This window comes from Platichthys flesus, chromosome 17 (assembly GCF_949316205.1).
Source record: "Platichthys flesus chromosome 17, fPlaFle2.1, whole genome shotgun sequence".
Taxonomy (NCBI): Eukaryota; Metazoa; Chordata; class Actinopteri; order Pleuronectiformes; family Pleuronectidae; genus Platichthys; species Platichthys flesus.
The window spans coordinates 7,411,308-7,431,380 of NC_084961.1; the positions used below are offsets into that span (position 1 = coordinate 7,411,308).

At 42.1% G+C, this 20,073-nt stretch overlaps 1 protein-coding gene across 1 annotated transcript in view; it reads left to right on the forward strand.

Annotated features, from left to right (window-relative positions):
- csmd3b (CUB and Sushi multiple domains 3b) overlaps positions 1-20,073 on the forward strand; it is a 317,162-nt gene that overhangs the window by 166,018 nt on the left and 131,071 nt on the right. Inside the window, exons 5-6 of the mRNA XM_062410450.1 lie at positions 170-377; positions 17,173-17,285. Of these exons, the coding sequence (XP_062266434.1) occupies positions 170-377; positions 17,173-17,285 (321 nt within the window). The remainder of the gene's footprint in view (positions 1-169; positions 378-17,172; positions 17,286-20,073) is intronic.

Below are 20,073 nucleotides of genomic sequence, written 5' to 3' on the forward strand. Positions count from 1 at the left end.
TAAATCAGACCCGCCCCCCCCCCCATATCTTACGTAGCTGTGAAATTTATCCAAAAGAAAGAAATTGAATTTAGAAAAACCAAGAACAAAACAAAAAAAGTCCGCCCCTCGGTCCCTCCTCCTCTCCCTAACCCAGGTTTTCTATTTGTCACTCTGATTTGATTGACAGCTGAGGACACATGTGGGGGCACTGTGAGGGGCGGCAGTGGGGTGGTGACCAGTCCCGGTTACCCCGGCAACTATGGTAACCAGGCCGACTGTACTTGGATCCTATTGGCCGAACCTGGAGACACCATCTCTGTCATCTTTACAGACTTCCAGACAGAGGAGAAGTACGACTACCTGGAAGTGGAGGGATCCGAACCACCAACCATTTGGTGAGTCACTGTATTTCCTGCTGTTCTCATTCATTCATACGTGTGTTTGTCCCGGTTCCATTACGGTGGTGAGAAATGTGGTGACGCCAGACGGATCCATTTATCCGTCTGGTTCAGTATTTTAGTTTTGTTTCACTGGAGGCATGAGTCACAGCTCAGTTTTAGATATACTCAGCTGTAGAAGACAATAAGCTTAATGGTGAAAGGTAAAATGTCTAGATACCAGGGTGGATACTGAGGTTTAGCAAATGTTGTTCTGTCGTTGTGACAGAAAACGAATTTGTGAGCAGTATTACAAAGGTACAGCTGAGTTCCACTGTACATCCTGTGGCTCATGGGAAGTTGGTCCTGATCGATACTTTTAAAATAACCCCACCCAGGACCGCGATGACATTCCTGAGGTAATGCAGTCACGTAGCAGCTGGATTTACGGTAGAATTTAACCACACTGGGAGTACAGTAATAAAAAGTTAAAACGGGTCGTAAAAATATGGTGGAACTCAAGTAAGAACAGGTAATAAAAAGAAAACATTGCTACAGATATAAAATAGAGTTTTTATTTAGCTTTTTGAAATATAGAGTCTTTTTTTTCGCAAAGAGAAAAATAAATACAATCTTGAAGTAGTGTAGGTGTGTGTGTATGTGTGTGTGCATATGGGTTCAAGGTGAAAGGTACAACTCACATTATAGGGACCTAAGTGTGTTTACCCAGTCACACTCTAGGGACCTTATGGGGACTAAATGTGAGTCCTCATTACACAAATCAATAGATTTTAAAGTGAAGACATGTGTTAATTTTATGGTAGAGGAAGGGTCATTAGGACACTAGTGTGTATGTGTGTGTGTTTGTATGTGTGTGTGTGTGTGTGTGTGTGTGACGGTCCTCATAATAATATTTCATATTTTTTGCTCTGGCCTTTTATAGATTGTCCGTAAATTAGGGTATTGATCATCATTTGTTGTGGCTGTAACCCATTTGAATCTAATCACAGTCGGGGGATATTAGTGTGTGTGTGCATGTGTAATTAATTTGGAGGGATTAATGGAAAGTGTTAGTGTTTCTATGGCTGCGCATCATGCTCACTCTTCTGAACTAAGGTCTGTGAAAGTGAGTCTTTGCAATCACGTTTTAAGAAGCATATGATAACTGAAGAAGTAGAAAAATGCTCCTCATCAACTTAACAACAAATCGTTAACACAGTAAACCAAGTTGTTATTCTAATTTAGAAAAGTTTCATTTTCTAATTTAATTGTTATTTGAGAGAAAGCGTGATGATCTTTTAAATATGTTTGCACTTAAGACCTCTTATAAAGAGAGCAGGACGAAAAAAGTCATGGGAAAACTTTTGATTCATTTTAGTTATTTTTTATTTAATGTTTAACACAAAATATCAGTACATTTATGACTAAAGTAGTGAATGTAAACCTTTGTATAAATGGATCCGTTATTGTTAATCGATGATTGATAATCAGCAATATCTTTTCTCCGATGGTTTATTCACCTTCATTTGTGTGTACCATATATTATGCATTATACACTCAGTTAGTTCATATATAATCAGGATTGGACACAAATTCACCAACAAAGCCACAATAATTTCATGCTTTTCCAAGACACTTTTTCCATTTGTAGCAAACCAGAAGCCATTCAGATAAATTGTGTCAGGCCTTTCCCGTCGAACTGGGGCCTCGTAAAAGAAGTTATTGGTGTGAAGAATCGCCTCCTCAGGAGTAATTATGACCAGTATATATGGCTCAGATTGTGGCCTGTGGGGGACAATGTGATGGTAATTGGTAGCGTGTGATTTGGTCTGACTGGCGTCTTGGCTCGTGTAAAGTGCTGAGAGGTGAGCAGGGACATTCAGGAGGAGAAAAAAAAAAAAGCCATCATGTTTTCATTAAGTGAAGATGGTGCAACTGAGTCAAATTAAGGTCTGTTTGAGATGATTGTCCAATTAGAAAAACATTTCAAATTCAGGAGTTGAAAGGCAATGCAGTGGAAATCTCTTTCTCTTCACGCGTCCTGATGACAGGGTCAGAATGTGACAGAAGCAGCCTGCTCCCACTGACTCCTTCCTAAATGGTACAGGTAGCTGCGGGTGTTGTAATTTTCCAGGAGAATGTTTTCCTGACTCGAACCTGGCGGCCCCGGACCGCTCAGTACCGATTTAGCATTCCGGAGGGCACCTCAGCAAAGTGGCAATCCAGGTGCATATCCTCTCCTGGCTGCGATACGACTGTTGTTTTCAGCTGCTTTACTTTGAGCCGAGTCGCGTTCTGCATTTGAAAGAACTCATGATCTCCAGATGGTTCCAGTCAAACGACGGTGATTTCCCCTTTTTACTCCAGTGACCTACGCCGTCCCTCATAGCTCCAACCCTATAGAGCCATTGAGGGAATAGAGTGAATGGTGGATTTGCATAATAAATATAGTGCAGAGTGAGGCGATGCTGTACAAGTGAGTGTGTGCTGGAAATCGTTGTGTACATAACATGCACCGGGGTCTCAGGGAAGCAAAGTAATTCCATGACGTAAATAATTCAGTGTGTTCTCGGGTCAAAATGATGTCAGTTACTTCTGATTTCATACAAGTGGATAGTGATGAAATAATCAGTGTTTTGATTCAGTATTTATACATTCACACAGAATGGATTGTATATGTACTACGGAGGGATTGAGATCTGAGTTGGTTAATGGCATTTTTTTTACATTTCATCGCGTAACAATTACCAAATAGCTTTCAAATGCAGTTTTCTGATCTGGACCTTTTTTTTTCTGGTGGTGAAACACATCGTTACAAACCATCACTTTAAACTCAGTGACGTGTCACAAAACTATAAGATGAAGGGAAGTTAATCCTGCGGCCATTTACCAGACCAGTCAGTAAATCGTAATCCTTCAAGCCCTTTCTCCCGTTTGAGGGACTGACTTCACTGGATATACCCCCTCCACCCACCCACCACACACACACACACACACACTTTTTTAACCACTGTGGACTCACACGGTTCTTTGTTTGTTTCTGCGTTCATTTGCACGTCGGTAAAGCATCCATAATCAATAGTGCATGTGTTTTACATGGGTGCGCAGTCTCGTGTGTGGTGTTTTCTGTGCATGTGCAGTGGCATCACTTGATATTTGTCACCTTGGTTCCAACTTGTTTTCATAATGCAAAGGTTGATATTGACAAAAAGTCCCTCTGTAAACAACAGTGTTTCCATCCCCCCCCTCCTCTGTAAACACCCTGTGGTTATCTGTCTCATCGGGTGATCATTATGGAGCGGAGACACATTGAAATGACATTAAAGCAGCTGAGCATCCAGCATACTAACTACTTTAAGTCCCAACTTTTACCAAACATACCTGCAAGGTCAGCAGCCGAAGCTCTCTGTGTAACTGTAATTGGAGTTTCTGTCATCCTTTGTAAAGAGAATTTATTACGACCCAAGACGAAAGTGAAGCACATTTTGGTCTTTATTGAGAGGCAGGGGTCAATGTGACATTCTTTTCATCTCGATGACAGACTGAGACCAATATGAATCCCATTAGCGCTGTTAGCGCTCCACAGACAGAAAAACCAGGCCCAGCTGGTTCTGTTTGAGCTGCATGGCTTCCTTTGTAAACTGGGTTTTCCCAAGGCATATTTCAGTTAATGTGCATATTTTTTTAATCCTGGCAAGGGGCTGTAACAAGGGACAATAAAAATAAAACAAAATAACTGTTGCTCTCTGTCAAACTTGTTCAGCCAGGATTACAGCGTGACAAACATTTAGGGTTCATAAGTTGATGAGCAAACGTCATTCTTTCTTAAAACAATCACACTTAATTAGTGATCTTGGTGTTGATTATTGATTCACCTACTTTTTCCACGATATAAACATTAGGTTGCAACTAAAATTCAATTTCCAAAATTGTAGAAGTGGAGGACGGATTTATATTTACACGATTACCTGCAAACTGAGGGATGCATCGGAGGATGACTTTTCTAATGAGAGTGTCCCCGAAAAGTCCCAAGCCTCAGAACATAATTTCCAAACAGCATTAGTAGTTTATGTTAATTCCTTCAATTGATTGTCTTGATAAATCAACGGAAAATGGCCTTACACATGTCACTATTTGTATTAGGGCCATTGCGCCCCTGGCCCAGCTCCTGGACACACCCCTGCCCCTTAAAACAATTTCTCAGACCAGCTGTTGTCAAGACAGTTAAAGGACAGAGAGAGAGATTTCTGTCATCATTAGGAGGATGACCCTTTTCTTGCAGAACTCGATTTTTGAAAATTGGGTCATGCTGCCTGATTTGGAGCAACTGCCTCACAACACCAAGTTCTAATATACTAATAGCCATTAGCAATTTGGGAAGAAGCTAATAGCTAAAACGCTAATTTCCACTGGCAATTAGCAGTGAGAGCGAACGGCAGATTTGCTAATATTTGTGTGTGTGCAAGGACTTGTTACGTGCAGAGCCACACCACTACCCCCCTCTTTCCCCCCCCCCCACACACACAGAGTGATGTAGCCCCAATCCATGTTCACACTCAGAGCCTTTTCAAATCAGTATGCACCGAGTTGTGCTTGGGCCTATGAGAGAAGTATATCGCTGTGGTCTAAGTGCCTGTAATCCTAGCCGAAAACTACACACGATAATATACGCACCCGCTAACACACACACAAGTTTTTTTAAATATTTTGTAGTTTCAGAATCAGCTGCCCTTGAAACCAAGTAGAGCATCTTAACTAGAAAGATCTCTCCTCCTTCTCTCTCTCTCTCTCTTTCCGTCTCTTTACTTCTCCCTGCAAAGGTCTGTGTCTCTCTTTTAACTCGACTCCAGAAGATGGCATCCCCACTTGACAGCTCGTCACCAAATCCGTGGTAATGGTGCACTGGACTATTTAAAGTCTGTCATTTACCAATCTTCTTCTCGTTCAAGGACTTGGTTTTTACGTTTGGGAGGAACAGAAAATTCATCTTGTCAGATTGAGCCGGAGCTGAAGCCTCGTCTCCGAGCGCCTGGAGTCATGTCACTGGCGGCAAGTTGATTTAGCGGCTGGCGCGTTCACCGCCGACGCCACGTTGTGACACGTATACGTTTACCTTCATTCCCCAGTTCAGACCCAGCATGTCAACATAAAAAACAGTTAAAGCTAAAACTGCAAAGTATCATGTATTTACTTCTGACAGCTGTCTAGAGTCATATCAGTACATAAAGCTAATACTGGGAGTCAGGGGCTCACAATAGTATTTGTTGCAGCGACAGCTTGCCAAGATGTCATCCTTCACTTATTCATCCCGCCCCACTTTACCACCAGAGTGAAGCCTGTGATCAGCACCGACACGTCTTCATCACATCTGGTACGGCAACACACAAAACATTTATATCATTCATGGCACCCGCTAGTGCTTACGGGGGAAATCCAAAAGTCAAAAGTCCATGTTGGTATTCTCAAACAAAGTAATCAATTGTTTTAGTTTTTTTATATGTTAAAATTTAGGTAATTTGTATTTCTGTATATAAACTATTTACGCAACAAGTGTGAATCAGACTTCCCAAAGTTAAATTAGCACTTAAGTCAGAACTCCTACGTTACAAAACATGATCATCTTTATGGTTTAACATTTTCTAATGGTTTGTTCAAGGTGGTTGACACTTTTTCACAAATGTTCACAATCACATACACCCCTTGGTCAACGGTCATTACTGTGACCGGTCCGACCAACCCGCAGAGACGTGGAGAGACCGGGCTAATTACGAGAATGAGTCGTGGTAAGAACCAGAAGATACAGAACAAACCTCTCCAACATCATCGATCACCATTCTTGTCTTGTTCCTAGTCCGTAAAGAATGTTGTGCAGGTCTCATATTTGTGTGTGACTTTGCATTAGAGATCGGAAGTGTGAGGCCTCTTCTACTTGTTCTGCTCAAACCTAAAGCATTTGTTTTCAAGATGTGAAAGAAGCTGTGCGTAAGAGACAAAGTGTGTGTGTGTGTGTGTGTGTTTGTTTGTGAGAGAGGATTTGTGTGTCTGCGAGTGCGTGATGTTATGCTTGCCGAGTGCTAATCAATGCTGCTGGCAGAGAGGATGCTGGGATAGCAGCACTATCCCGAATAGGAAATGGAGCAGTGACCTTGAATACACACACACACTCACACACTGTTTATGTTTTTCATACATACACCGCAAACAAACACACATATTAGATTATATAAAATATGCATTTAAAGATACAGGGAAACACAAACTTACGAGCAGGGGAGCAGAATAGTGCGGTTCCACACTTGTGACTTAAATGTTATGTCCCAGTTTTGTCTATAGCTATTCATATAAAGGTTATATTGTCGGTAATGGCTGCAGTCAGAGCCGTTCTCTGCATATTTAAAGCCACTCTGTGGAGTTTAAAGCCACCACTAGCACCAGGGAGTGCTAGTCATTCTGCATTTGGTGTGTGCATGAGGACATTAATGTATGGACACGAGCGGGTGACGCGATGCACATTCACGTCATATTCCACCGATCCACTGGTGTGGGTAATAAATAAGACATGTACCAGCAAAAGCGCAAGAGTCAAGAAACAGCAAGCAAGTTAACATGGACGTGAATTATGCAGGATTTACACATTTTTAAAACAGCTTTCCAAATGTTTAGCAAAGAAGGAAATATATTCTCCAGATTTGTGGTGAGAAGAACTGAATGAAAGCGCAAGACTTTTAGCTGAATGCGTCAATGACTAATATCTACTGTAGCAATGTTTAGCTGCTGTTATATTTATCATACAGTGATTGTTTCCAGTTTTTTAAAATCAAGTTATTCAGGTAGAATAGCAGGGATACATTTCCCTGACATGAACAAAGCATGAGCCATGTTCGTGTGGAGCCACAGAGTCAGGCGGGACTCTGGAGATTCTATTACCAGCTGCATTCATAGGGCAAATGACTTTCATAGAGAGCTGGAAAACCAGTTCATGATGTAGACTGTTTTCCCCTGGATCTATTTGTAGCATTAGGGCTCATGGGTTACACACTGACCTTCACACACTTTCTCCGGGGACATCAATTTTTAAATCCAATTTCTGGTGTCCCACGGAATAATTTATCTCCACAAGGCTATTGTCTAGGCATGTCTAAGCAAATTTACCACAAGATTAACCCACACCTTTGATAGCCTCTGAAATAAATGACTGTGATCTTGTGGGAACCCCACTCTCGGAATTGCGGGAGCTGAAGCGAAGGAGAGGAGAAATGAGAGGACGGCGAGAGAAGTGTCATGGTGTTTTAGGGAACCGGTGTGAGGCCATGCAGAAGACGACCAGAGAGGCTCAGAGGAGACAGGAGACGAGACACAAATGGGTAAAAAAAGAGGAGCGGAAGGGCAATTGGGGTGACGAGAGGAGACCGGGAGAGAAGAAGTGGGGGATGAGAGGCGTAGGAAGGTGAGGGAGGGAGACGACAAAAAGCAGCGGTCCAAAAAACGGGAGAAACACTGCAATTGGATCAAAACCAAGTAAATCCCAATTTTTTTGCAACTTAGGTCACATAGAAGGTGTTTGCTGCAGGGCGGAAATGTGCGGGGGGCTGTGAAATGCTCACGTTATAGGAAGATTGGTCAGAGACGTAAACACCATATGCCGAGCAAGCCCGTCCATCTGAGTTCTCCCGAGCTGCACAGCTTGCACAGTATATGAGTGTTAATTTTTAGAGCGACTGTCCCTTTCATTGCTGGCACTGATGCCTCGAATCTGGACAAACTGCACAATTGTCACATGGGAGCAGTCGGAAAAAGCGGCAGCCGAGGAGACGGGCGTTTGCAATTTTTATGACGGCAGTTTTCGCACTTTACTAGATGCCTATAGGGGAAAAGGCACATGACAATTAATTCAATCAACACACACGCTAGGCAAGATTGCATTAAGATTGGTGCATTAAGATAAATCCTATTCTGCTATGCATGTAAACACTTTAATCAAATTACTCCTCGAATCAAAGTGAGGTTCATAATTGGATTAGTGTGCGATAATTAGATTAAAGTGTTTATGCAAACAAAGTCACGTTAGACACATTCACTCAGGATAAAAACCTGAAATAGGTCACTTTCACTTCAGGGCTTTGAGGCATCCTCAGTTTTTTTTTTAAATATATTGTTCTTGTGATCCTTGTCTGAAATCTCATCATTAATTCCATAACACATTTCCCAGGTTAAAATAAAAACACAACTACTTCTTATCGCCGCTGTTCTGGGGAAGATAAACGTGCAATATCCATCAGGTGGAGTTCTTACTTTATTTTAAGCCTTGTCCTCAGGCTCCGGTGGCTACGATGTGGTACTGCACGTTAGAGGACATTAATTACCTTGAGCCTCTGAGATCGCTACACAACCTGTGTTGCTGACCTGAAATTGCATATTTACCGTTACCCACAACAGAGAAAAAACTTTTCCAAGTGGTGCAAAGCCAACCCAAGGGACAACGCCAGAGTTTGAGCACCACTGGGGCACTATGTGTAGTTTGGACAGGCCATGGGAATTTAATTTGACCATCATAAATGTGTTGTCTTTGTCATATCCTGTATTATACTGAGTCTGTGCAAGTGTCAATGTGCGTATGTGTCTTTGTTTTAGCTGCATGTGTTTCTGGCTGTGTCCTCCTTTTGTATGTGTGTGTGTGCTTGGAAAGTATAGTGCATTAAGTAGTCAGCCACAGATAGTGGAAGCTAGGGTGATGAAATTATAATATTATGTAATGTAATAATAATAACACCAGCTCCGTCTCCTTGTCTCTGTCCCCCTCCTCTCCTCCTACTTTCCCTCCGAGTCCCTGTCTCTGCTCTGATTACTGCTATTGCTGTCCCGCAGGCTACACACACTCACACACACACACACACACACACACACACACACACACACACACACACACACACACACACACACACACTCACACACACACACACACACACACATACACTGTTTGAGAAGTGGTGGGGGAGCCGCCCAGGATCCCACTGGGAAGAGACTGAGCTAAAAGAAAGGAGGGAACAGACAGTGATGATGAGTAAACCCTGGAGGAAGAGCAGGAGGAAGGACAGGAAGGGAAGGGAGGAGAGATGGGGGGGGGGGGGGGGGGCGGGGGAGAGGGGGAAGTGACAGGGACTAACTATGGATTGTTGACTGGCTTAATCACCCAGTTTCACCCTTGTCTGTCAAAGAAATAGGAACATTCTTAACGGGCCAAATGGGATTTAACACATCGAACAAACACAGAACAAAAACACTACTGTCTAATTATTTTATATGAACAAATCAAATTTAAAACACAAGGTGAGGATATGTTTCATTTGTAACATTTTGGGTCGGGGCCACGACACGGACTCTGAGAGACCGGCAGCCAGACAAAAGTATTCTAACACTTTAAAGTATGATATTCTTATTAACCCAAAACCAGTAATTTAGTCATACATGTAAAACAGTTTCTCAGTGAGTATAATTGTGTTTTCAAACACAGCTTCCCAGGAGAAGATGATTGCTGGATTTGCAACCTGCCTGCTCTGCCATTCCAAACATAAATTACCCAACAGATGGAACAAAACGTGTTTTTACAGAGCTGACTTTCCTCTATAATAAACAAAACCCTGCTGTTTCTGTTGGGAAAACTACATTTTCTTTTAATTTTGAGTTTATTGATTTAGCATTCAACGTGTTATCAAGTCTTCACAGTAGTTCTGTCAGAGCCTCAGTTAGCGTTATCGCTAAATGCTCAGTCTAGGCTTGGGTATTTTTAGAACTCCTCAAATGATGATTTGTGCCATCCACACCATTTTAAATATTACTGAGATGATTATTTTGGTTTATCATTTGATACAGTTCATGTGGGAATACAAACATTTATCTTCTCTTTCGAAAGACCTCAGCACTAATATCCAACTCCAGCAGACCTCCACTGTTCTGGGAAACATTTCCATACGGTTTTGGCTGCAGGTATTTGATCCCAATTAGCCACAAGAGCATTAGTGAGGTCAGGCGACGATACTGGGCGATAAGGCCTGGCTGGCAGCTCATTGCCAGTTTGTTCAGTGGAGTTGAGGTCAGGGCTGTTTGCAGGCCAGTGAGATTCTTATGCACCAAACTTATTGACAACCAAAGAACTTTCCACAAATTGTTGCCACAATTTAGAAAACTGTCGATCACAACATCCTGCAGCATGAATTCATATTCTTATTTGGAGCCAAGGAGCCCGACCCAAACTGTAAAAATCTGCCTCAAAACAAGTATTTTTGACATTTAAGTTTCAAAGGTTAATGCCTGCTTGCTTAATTTATAAATGATCTATGTCAGAGGGATCTGTTTTTTTCTTTCCCCATTACGGTCCACAGCCGCCCACTCATGCTTTACTTCATCCGTGTGAACAAGACGGTTTTTAAAAACACCTTGCTGCTCCACAAGGAGGCAAGCGAGGAGGAGGGTAGACATTTAGATGAGATAAAGGGAGGGGAGGGAGCACAATGCAGGGTCCTGTTGTGAACACTGATTACTCTCTGCCCACTTGAGATTGATGGAGAAAGACACAGCAGGCGAGCACGAGCACGAACATGAGCACGCAGTCACATAAACAATGCACACATACGCATATACACGGTGTACCTAAACAATCCCGTCCACGCACACAGACACACACACACATACACGCACAGACGGAGAAGTTCTCTGTCTCTGTATACTGATTGATGATGGCTCCACCTAGACTACATTCTGCACAACGCTCCTGCAGTGTGTGTGGGTGTGTGCTCATATCAGTCTGTGTGAATGCAAGTGTGTGACAGAGCTCTCTCTCTCTCTCTCTCTCTCTCTCTCTCTCTCTCTCTCTCTCTCTCTCTCCCTCTCTTTCTCCCTCTCCCTCTCCCTCCCTCTTTCCCTCCCTCTCTCCTCATGTTCCAATGTGTTTGTGGGTTTATGTGTGGCAGTTCCCACCTGTCTTAATTAGCGGAGGCTATTAAGACAGATCGCCTGATTAAGTAGCATTCCCCTACTGTCTAATGAAAAGCCAGCAACACACATGCACACACCATTAGACACACGCAGCTAAACATGCACACACACAAGTTACTGTAGCTCTCTAACCCACATGACCACCCACACATGGATTTTGCATTTGTGTGTAGAGCCAGTTATTCATTTTAAGCAGAAACTCTCTTCACGTGCACACTCCCACAAGTCAGATATGAAGTTTTATCATCCAGCAAAACATCAATTATATTACATTTACCTTTTAGGCAGATGCTTGAGGGACCACACTAAGGCTTCAGAACAGAAGAAGACCTTGAATAAGTGATACACTTATTCTACGGGAGAACGTGTTGGAGATCAGGCAAAGAACTCTAGCAAAATTGCACAGTAAGTGGGAGTTAGGCCTGTTGAGGTGGTAGAACTGGGAGGAGTGGAGGTGCTCACATTAGAGATAAGTCTCTGAGAGACTCTCCACGAAAGAGAGGTAGGCTCCTGCTCTGATTGGTTGTCCCACTATCGAGGAACCTTAACAAAGAACAATATGGACTGTGATTGCTCAGGCACAGGAATCATGTGTAGGTTGAGTTTTATTCGGTCAGACATGCGTAGCCAGTGGAGGTTGATGAGCAGCAGAGTGACATTTGCCTTTTTAGGCTTATCAAAGACCAGAGGTACTGTCACGTGTCTAGTCTGTAAGGGTCTCACACAGTGAAGGCCTGTGAGAGGGACACCGCCGAGGTGAAAGATAACAGTGGCCTGAACTGAGATTTTGACCTGATTTCCTTCTTTTATGTTAACATGTCAGATTCAAAATGCTGAGAGAAGGATAACTGAATTAAAACGTGACAGATGAAGAGGTGATTTTGATGTTGATATTGTCACTAGCAGTAATGGATACAAAACAAGTATTTTAGAAGCCATGCATTTGGATAATTAGACCCAAGGGACTACATTTCAATTTAAAAAGAAAAAGGCTCTTGAACTAATCCTTGAGGTACCCCTCCATGAATCTTTACCTCCTTGCTCCCTCCTTTCACCCATTTGCTTCCTTATTTCCTCCCTCTCTTTCATTCCTTACTCCCGGTGGAACAACTGGCTTGTATCTCTGTTAAGGAAGAGGGGCACAAAGGATGGTCTATTGTATTTAATCAGTTATGTGCTTTCGCTCCCTCTGGCCACTCTTCAGTCAATATTCGCTCTCTCCTGCAGACTCCCTCCTCATCTCAGTATTTTATTGTTCAGCTTATTTACCTGTTAAGGATGATGATAGTTGTAATTTGAGCTCCATGCACATTTGCAAGAACAACCATTGTTGGTGTTTGATTGCTGAAAAACTCTGCTCACTGCATCGGGATCTACTGAGCTTTATACAAAAGTGTTGCACGAGGGAAACATTACCAGAGTAATGTTTTTTTTCTGTCTCTTAATCTCAAGATATCACCAATTAACTTTATTTCCTGAAGGAGTCACTATTAAAATAAGAGCAAAATATCGCCTCCAACATTTTTTACATAAATAGTTTCCTCGATAACAATCTATGTTGCAAATGTGATAGTTATTCAGTCAGTTTAATTGAGTTCATAACATATAGATGCAGCAAGTTAATCATTAAGACCCTTTGTTTAAACTTCATTGATGAATTCAAACAAAGAAACTACCCCTTGGCTGACGGTCCATAGCATCTTCACAAAACTTGACCATTTTACTGTAAGTTGTATTGTCCCTTTGTGTCAGGTCTTGAATTATATGTCTGTGTCACTCTCAAAGCACCGAGTATGATTCCCTCTCAGACCACAGTACCACATAAAACATGGGTGTCCATCTAAAGATGAACTATAATACCTCAGGGCTCCCCTGAAGTGCTTTTATTGCAGATATTTGGGGAAACACCAGTCACAGACAGGATCCCTCAGCATAGATGAATAATTTAATAATGCATTACAAATTGTCCGCATGGGGAAAATCAACTGGCGTCTCCGCAGCTCAGAGGCGGAAGTTTTTTTGGAAGTATTAAGGTTTTCTGCTGGAAGCTTCGTATTCAGCTTTAATTAACCATGTAAGCAGTTGCTAAGTACACATGGGGTATTTATTAGAGTATTTCCATCCTCTGTGTACATACATGCTTGTGACCTATGCAGTAGCTGAGCTACATCTCAAAATGTAGTGTGGAGGAGGTGCTGCTGAGGGGATATAGATTGGTGACCTTTTTAGTCTAACTTGTTTCTCTAATCTTGCAGCCACTGCTTGAAGAGACATTTTTCTAATTATACCTTTGTCTTGCTCGTCGGGATTTTGTAAGTGCTTCCTGAGTACGTAGTTTATTATTTTAACTTCTCACATGCATAGAGCGGCTGTCTTTATAGATTTATGATTTAATTCCTGTTTTAATATGGGAACAGATTGAATATGCACACATTCTACCTTTAATGATGTACCCTGGGTAATGATACCGTAGCAGGAAGTCAATCAGGAGCTGTAAACATGAATAATAAGTGTGAATGTGCACATATGAAGAGCCACGCAGTAAAGATCTGAAGAAAGGAAAGTGGGGGGGCAGGGAAAGAAGCAGCGAGAGTAAAGAAGGGACGATAAGAGAAAAAAAACTAAAACCCAAGATAAATACCAAACAATCAAATGCAGGTGCTGTGTTTCAGCGTGTAACAGATAAATGATAAATACCCAGATTATAGCCCTGTTAGATATAGACACAAAGTACTTGGGGTGATACCTGTGGGACACGATGCACATCTTCTAGTACTGGACGGAACATGATGTTTGTTGTTGTCCATGTGCCTGACATTAACCTACTCGGTTCCTGGGTCTAAACTGAGGTCAGTGTTTTCGGCTTTTTTTTCCTCCAGAAAAGGTTAATCTATTTTTGGGCACTTATGTCTCTTGAGGTTTGGTCCACATCCTGCTCCTGTGCCTCATTATTAGGCAGGCGCTGTAATCGTCTCCAGTCTGGGCACAGCAGAGGCAGACAGGCGTCTTAATCGTTCACCAGAACAAATTCTTGTGACCGAACATTACTCAGAGCAATTTGAAAGAAGCCTATCAGCTTTACTCCATCTCATTAGACTTAAAACAAGAGTTCATACTTGAGGACATGTACAATCTGTTATCCAAGGCACTGCAGATATTTTTTGTGTTTTCATTTGAGACGTTATTTTTCATATTGATCTTCTGTCTCGAACAGATTACCCATAGCAAGTATATTGACGTTTTTAAATTTCACATGAGACTCAACTGGGATCTTCATTTTTGTCAGTAGTTCTAATATTTTACCGTCTTTCATCTTGTTCACTCGAGCTAATAGATTAAATCAACATTGATTTCATAGTGGATCCAATTTATATCAGAATTTGATATTCTTTCTGTATATGATCTACTACACGGATGGGAATTGTTTATTCTTTTTTCTAAAAAGGGTATTTTCCCGTTCAATATAACATCCTTCACAGGCCATACTGTATTACAATGCCATGACTGGAACACGTTTTTCTTTGATGCATCTGATGTCAGATGGTAGTGATGTTGATGCTACTCAGTGCTGGTTTTAGCCAAAACAAGTGGCTCAAACTTCACTCTAAGATAAAAGCAGTTAGCAGTTATCCCACTCAATAAAAAAGACTGTCTGGATAAGTGGTATTTACTTTTGTATCATTGCATGACTGAGAGAAACTCCTTGTTGTCTCCTTCAGTGCTTTTTATTTTATTTATCTCAATATCTTGTGCCACATCAGTAATCCCCTCTGCAACAGCTCCTCAAGACAAACTAATGTTTTGGGACAATTTTATTCTGTCCGGTGCAGTCAGCTCTGCAGAGGCAACAAGGCACTCGAATACAAACTCTCTTTCTGAATCAGGTTTTATCCTCTTAGATCTTAGCCCCATCTTGTGATTTCTGCCTCTTTCGCACAAAAACTGTTTCCAAACTAATTTGTCCTTGGATCTTATCCGGTTCTGTGATCAAAACAGACACACAACCAACCCTGAAGGATATGTTAGTGTAGCTTGTTCTCTTTTGTATTCACGGATACTCTCAGGGGCCATGTCAACATGTCTGGCACACCCAAACACCCCAGAGGCCGAAGGGTTCCCCACCACTGATCTACTATGAGATGTGACACAACAAGTAGATTCAAACAATAAAGGGACATAAATACATTTCTGCTCTACCTCTTTTGAAGGAATGGGTTTTCCCCAAATAAATGTTATATAGAGCCATTTAATGACACAATCCCAATAAGTATATTTTTTATTCATAATGCTCCCTCCAAGTCAGAGTAGTTATTTTGTTTAGTTGTGTTGGTGATGCATGTAAAGCATGCAGTTGTATGTGTATCTGGTCCTGTGAAACCACTGTGTGTACAGGTGTATGTGTAAGTATGTATGTATGTGTGTGTGTGTGTGTGTGTGGCTAATAGTTCACATCAGAATATCCTCCTGATCTGGGGCACAAGGTGACCCTCTCTCTCTCTCTCTCTCTCTCTCTCTCTCTCTCTCTCTCTCTCTCTCTCTCTCTCTCTCTTTCTCTCCATCTCTCTCTCTCTCTCTCTCTCTCTCACACACACACACATAAACACACACCCTTTAAAACTCCTGCTCAGCATTCTTGTGCTCTACTTTATACAGCTGTTATTAGAGGTATAGGTGTATACACAGTAATGCTTCTATTCTTGTGTGTGCGCGTGTGTGTGTGTGAGCATGCATGTGTGTGTCTGTGTGTGTGTAAGTTGATATTAATGGACTGTGAAGGTTAACAGCAGGGGTTTATGGAAGGAGACCAACGAACATGAGAGGGCAGCCCACTTCATACTTTACACCGTTTTACGACCGTGTGCACTTCTGTCTGAAATGTATCAGCCGAGGTGATATTACCTGTTGGTTGACACGACAAAATGAAAGCACCCTACAGCAGAGGACTGTGGGTGATGTAAAATGGAGGTTATTGGTGTCAGGGACTGCATTTTAGCTGCAGATATTTGAAGTTAGAGGGGGACGACTGCAGTGAAGCAATGACCTGCCATGCTTCATGTTACCAATCGCAAGAGCCGTGTTAGTCTTCCCGGCCAATTAAGGGATCTTACCATCCCTGTTTGATGAAAGGGTTTGCAAATTGGGTCCAATGTACTGGTGCTGTGTGCCATCAAAGCCTCAGTGCACCAGCTTACTTCATTCAAAGAAGGCTATTGTTAAAAGTGGTATATTCCGGTGTGAGAGTCCAGTAGCCCTTTGTTCCTGTGTAATTGAAACCCTGTCTTATTTGCATATAGCAGTCTATAAGGTGTAATGTAGTTAAAAAAGAAGTGTGGGAAGCTTAGAATGAATAATAATTAATTTGATGTGGTTCAATACAACACCAGCCACCAACTCCAGCTTAGGCAACAGCCGTGACGGCCGTTGGTCAGAGTTGCTGGGTTCGAATCCCACAACCAGCTGGCGAGATGAATAGGATATAAGATTTCCTTCATTAGGAGCAGCAGATCTCAAGTCCAGAGATGCAGGAACCAAATAGTTGAGATTTGGGCGGTGAAGTTCTGACACTGTATAATTCAGCGTGTGCTCGTGCACTTTGTTCTCACTTCATTCTACCCGGCAGCTACAAACACAGAGTCAATGTTCTAACTGAGATACAAGCAAGAGAACGGAAGTGAAGGAAATTATAGCCCATTTGTTGCAGGGGAGCTCAGGGTCTTTAAAAAACAACCTATTTGATCAGGTCTGAAAAGTTTGTGTGCATTCTGTTGTTTTGTATTATTTCTTGAATTCTTATTTTGATTCATCTATGTCGCTCATTCAGGTTGTCGGGCACTAATGTCCCATCCCCCGTCGTGAGCAGCAAGAACTGGCTGCGGCTGCATTTTGTGACCGACGCCAACCACCGCTACCGTGGTTTTAGCGGACATTACCAAGGTAAGACGGGTACGATACGGGGACATCCACAAACAACGCACACACACACAGTGGATTCCCTGGAGTCTTACCTTAACCACAACTACTGCCTAACCCCATAATGTGACTAAACTGATTTTGTGTCCCCACAATATAAGGAATGTATAAACCTAAGCTGACATTATATACTGTATATTTGTGACAAACAGGACTCGGTATATACAGTGTCTACAGATCTCTTTGTTAATGTTGGGTACTTTTTCTGTTTTGTTGCTTTAGCTTTTTCCTTTTTTTCCCCCTTTTTGTTTATCCGTTTTTCCCTGTTGCTTTTTTTTCTTCCCTTTTCAACTGACAGTTATTTCCCCACAATTTTGCCTCTAACTCCCTTTAATTACGCCTGTTGACTCCGGTCTTCCTGTCTCTGCGCTCTCTCCTCTCTGGCTCCATCGCCCTCCCGCTGCCATCGCCTTTCTTTCTTCCTCTCTCTCTGTTTTCTCTCGGGTAACTGCTCACGGAGGCGTACAGTGAGATTTCTCTGACACAAAACCTAACTGGTGGAAAACATTTGGAAATTCATTTGGCAACGTCCACGTCTCTCAATGGTGATAATCAGAGGGGAACGTTTGTCGCAACTGCACAGACAGGCTGGAACAGATAGGGACACTTATGCCCCTCCATGTTTTTGAGTTATTCTCAGTTTTTTTGTTTTTGTTTAAATAACATTTTTTGTTTTTGTGAATCGCCCGTGCATGGTGCATAAAGACCATTGGACATCACAGGACACACATGGAGCCCCGTTTGTTTTTTTCATGGCCGGAAGGTATCGGGCACAACCTGCAGCACAGCTGGAAAGAAGACAGATTGACAGTCACACAAAATGAATCATGGTCGATCAATCAGCTCCTGTACGCTACTTAAATCTAATGACGGGGAACATGTTGTGTGTGTCTTTTATTAGAAAGTTTAAACCGGTGAAAACTGAAGTGCACTGTTCCTTCCTCCATGCGTCATTGACTGAGTGGGCGGGCGGCACAAGTGTAAGTCCTGGACATGGTTGATACCGAAATTGCACCGTGCCACTTGATTATCACTGACACGATGCCTGCCGCGTCTCGCCTCTCACTTCAGAGCATTCAGGTTCACAGCAAGTCGCACAAAATACCAAGTGGACGAGAGCAGAATGAGGTGCGCGCCCGTTCCGAAATGCCAAATCTCGGGAGTCGGAGTCTGCACCGCCTGCTGTCATCAGACCTGGGCCCCGCTTGTGCAGTTTGTCGAAGACAGGAAAACCCACAACCGCAGTGTCATGTTCTGAACTGACACAGAACAGATTGCGTTTGTCGGGGATGACGCACGCACGCGCACAACACACCGACGCAAAGTGTTTCACAAAAGCCCTTTCTTTGTTCCTCCCTCCCTCCGTTCCTTCAGCAATCTTCCAACATCTTCTCTTTTAACTCTAAAATCTATTTTCTCTCCGCTCTTCCAACCGCTGCAGAGTGTTCCTTCCATCACGCTGCGACACCGGTTCCGACGTTATTAGGATCATGTGTTCATTTTTTGTTTCCAGCTGTCACTCAATCACAGAGAAACCTCTCTGAACATCTTTGATTTGGATTTTTGTATCTGTCTTCAGACGGATGAGTCGTGGTTTCACATCCGAGATAAAAATGAGAATAATCGCCTCCTCCAAGCTTGAACAGTGACAAGACAAATATTGTGCACTAGCTGGTATTACATGATAATTAGAATCCCTTTAACTTTAGATATAAAATCGACAAGAATGGCAAGTCTCCTCCAAGACCCACAAGTCCTTTTAAATTCAATCCAGCTGCTTAGAGTTTTACATTTCAAACTTCTAAGTGTGCGTGATATTTTTTCATTAGGATCTATTAATTATATCCTGGGAAAACGAAAAAAGAATGTCGCATTTAACATTAATGTGTTCGTCCGTGACCCAAACAAACAGACAGAGGTGAAAACATAACCTCCTTGATGGAGCTAAACACATAACTGTATCTCTGTGTGTTTGTGTGGCCACTCAATGTATTTTACGATAGTTGCTTTGGGACTTAATGGAAGAGTCCATTATTGTGTTTACTGCTAAGCAAATTGACTCCTGTTGTTTTTTCTTTGTTGATATAACTCACATTAAATATTAAAATTTGTGGGATTTTGTTTTTTTTTAATGACCACGTTATTTTTACTGTCTTGTTGAAATTGGCCAATTGAGTCAAGTGAGTGAGTGAGGCTGCTATTAATTCACTGGTGATTCTATATTCACTTTTATTAACTGCATAACGTCTCCAAGCTCATTAGGTTTGTTATGACCCCGTATTATTAATAATGTGATTTGTTAGGTTTATTTTATGTTCCCAATGTCTACAAAGGAAGAAAAGCATTGCACATGATAATAATATTTAATATTTAGAATGCAGACAAGTCATTATATCAAAGCCAATGTGTGCAAGTCAATGAAGTATTCTTTATGTAGACATGGAGCAGGTGGAACAGTTTAGAGGTTTTTAATTATTGAAATTCAAGTTGTTAAAAAACCTCATAAATCTGTCCTCTCTCTCATTCTTCCCCTTAACCCTTATTTAACTGTTTCTTTAATCTTCAACCTTCACTCTGATTGTCTCCTGTTTCCTTTTCAACCTCTCTTCGCCTCTCTCCTCAACCTCTCCTCACCTCCCCCCACCCTCTGCTCACCATGCTTCTCACCCTCTCCTCACCCTTTCTTCACCCTCTCCCCATCTCTCTCCTTATCTCTCTCCTCACCCTCTGCTCACCACGCTCCTCACCCTCT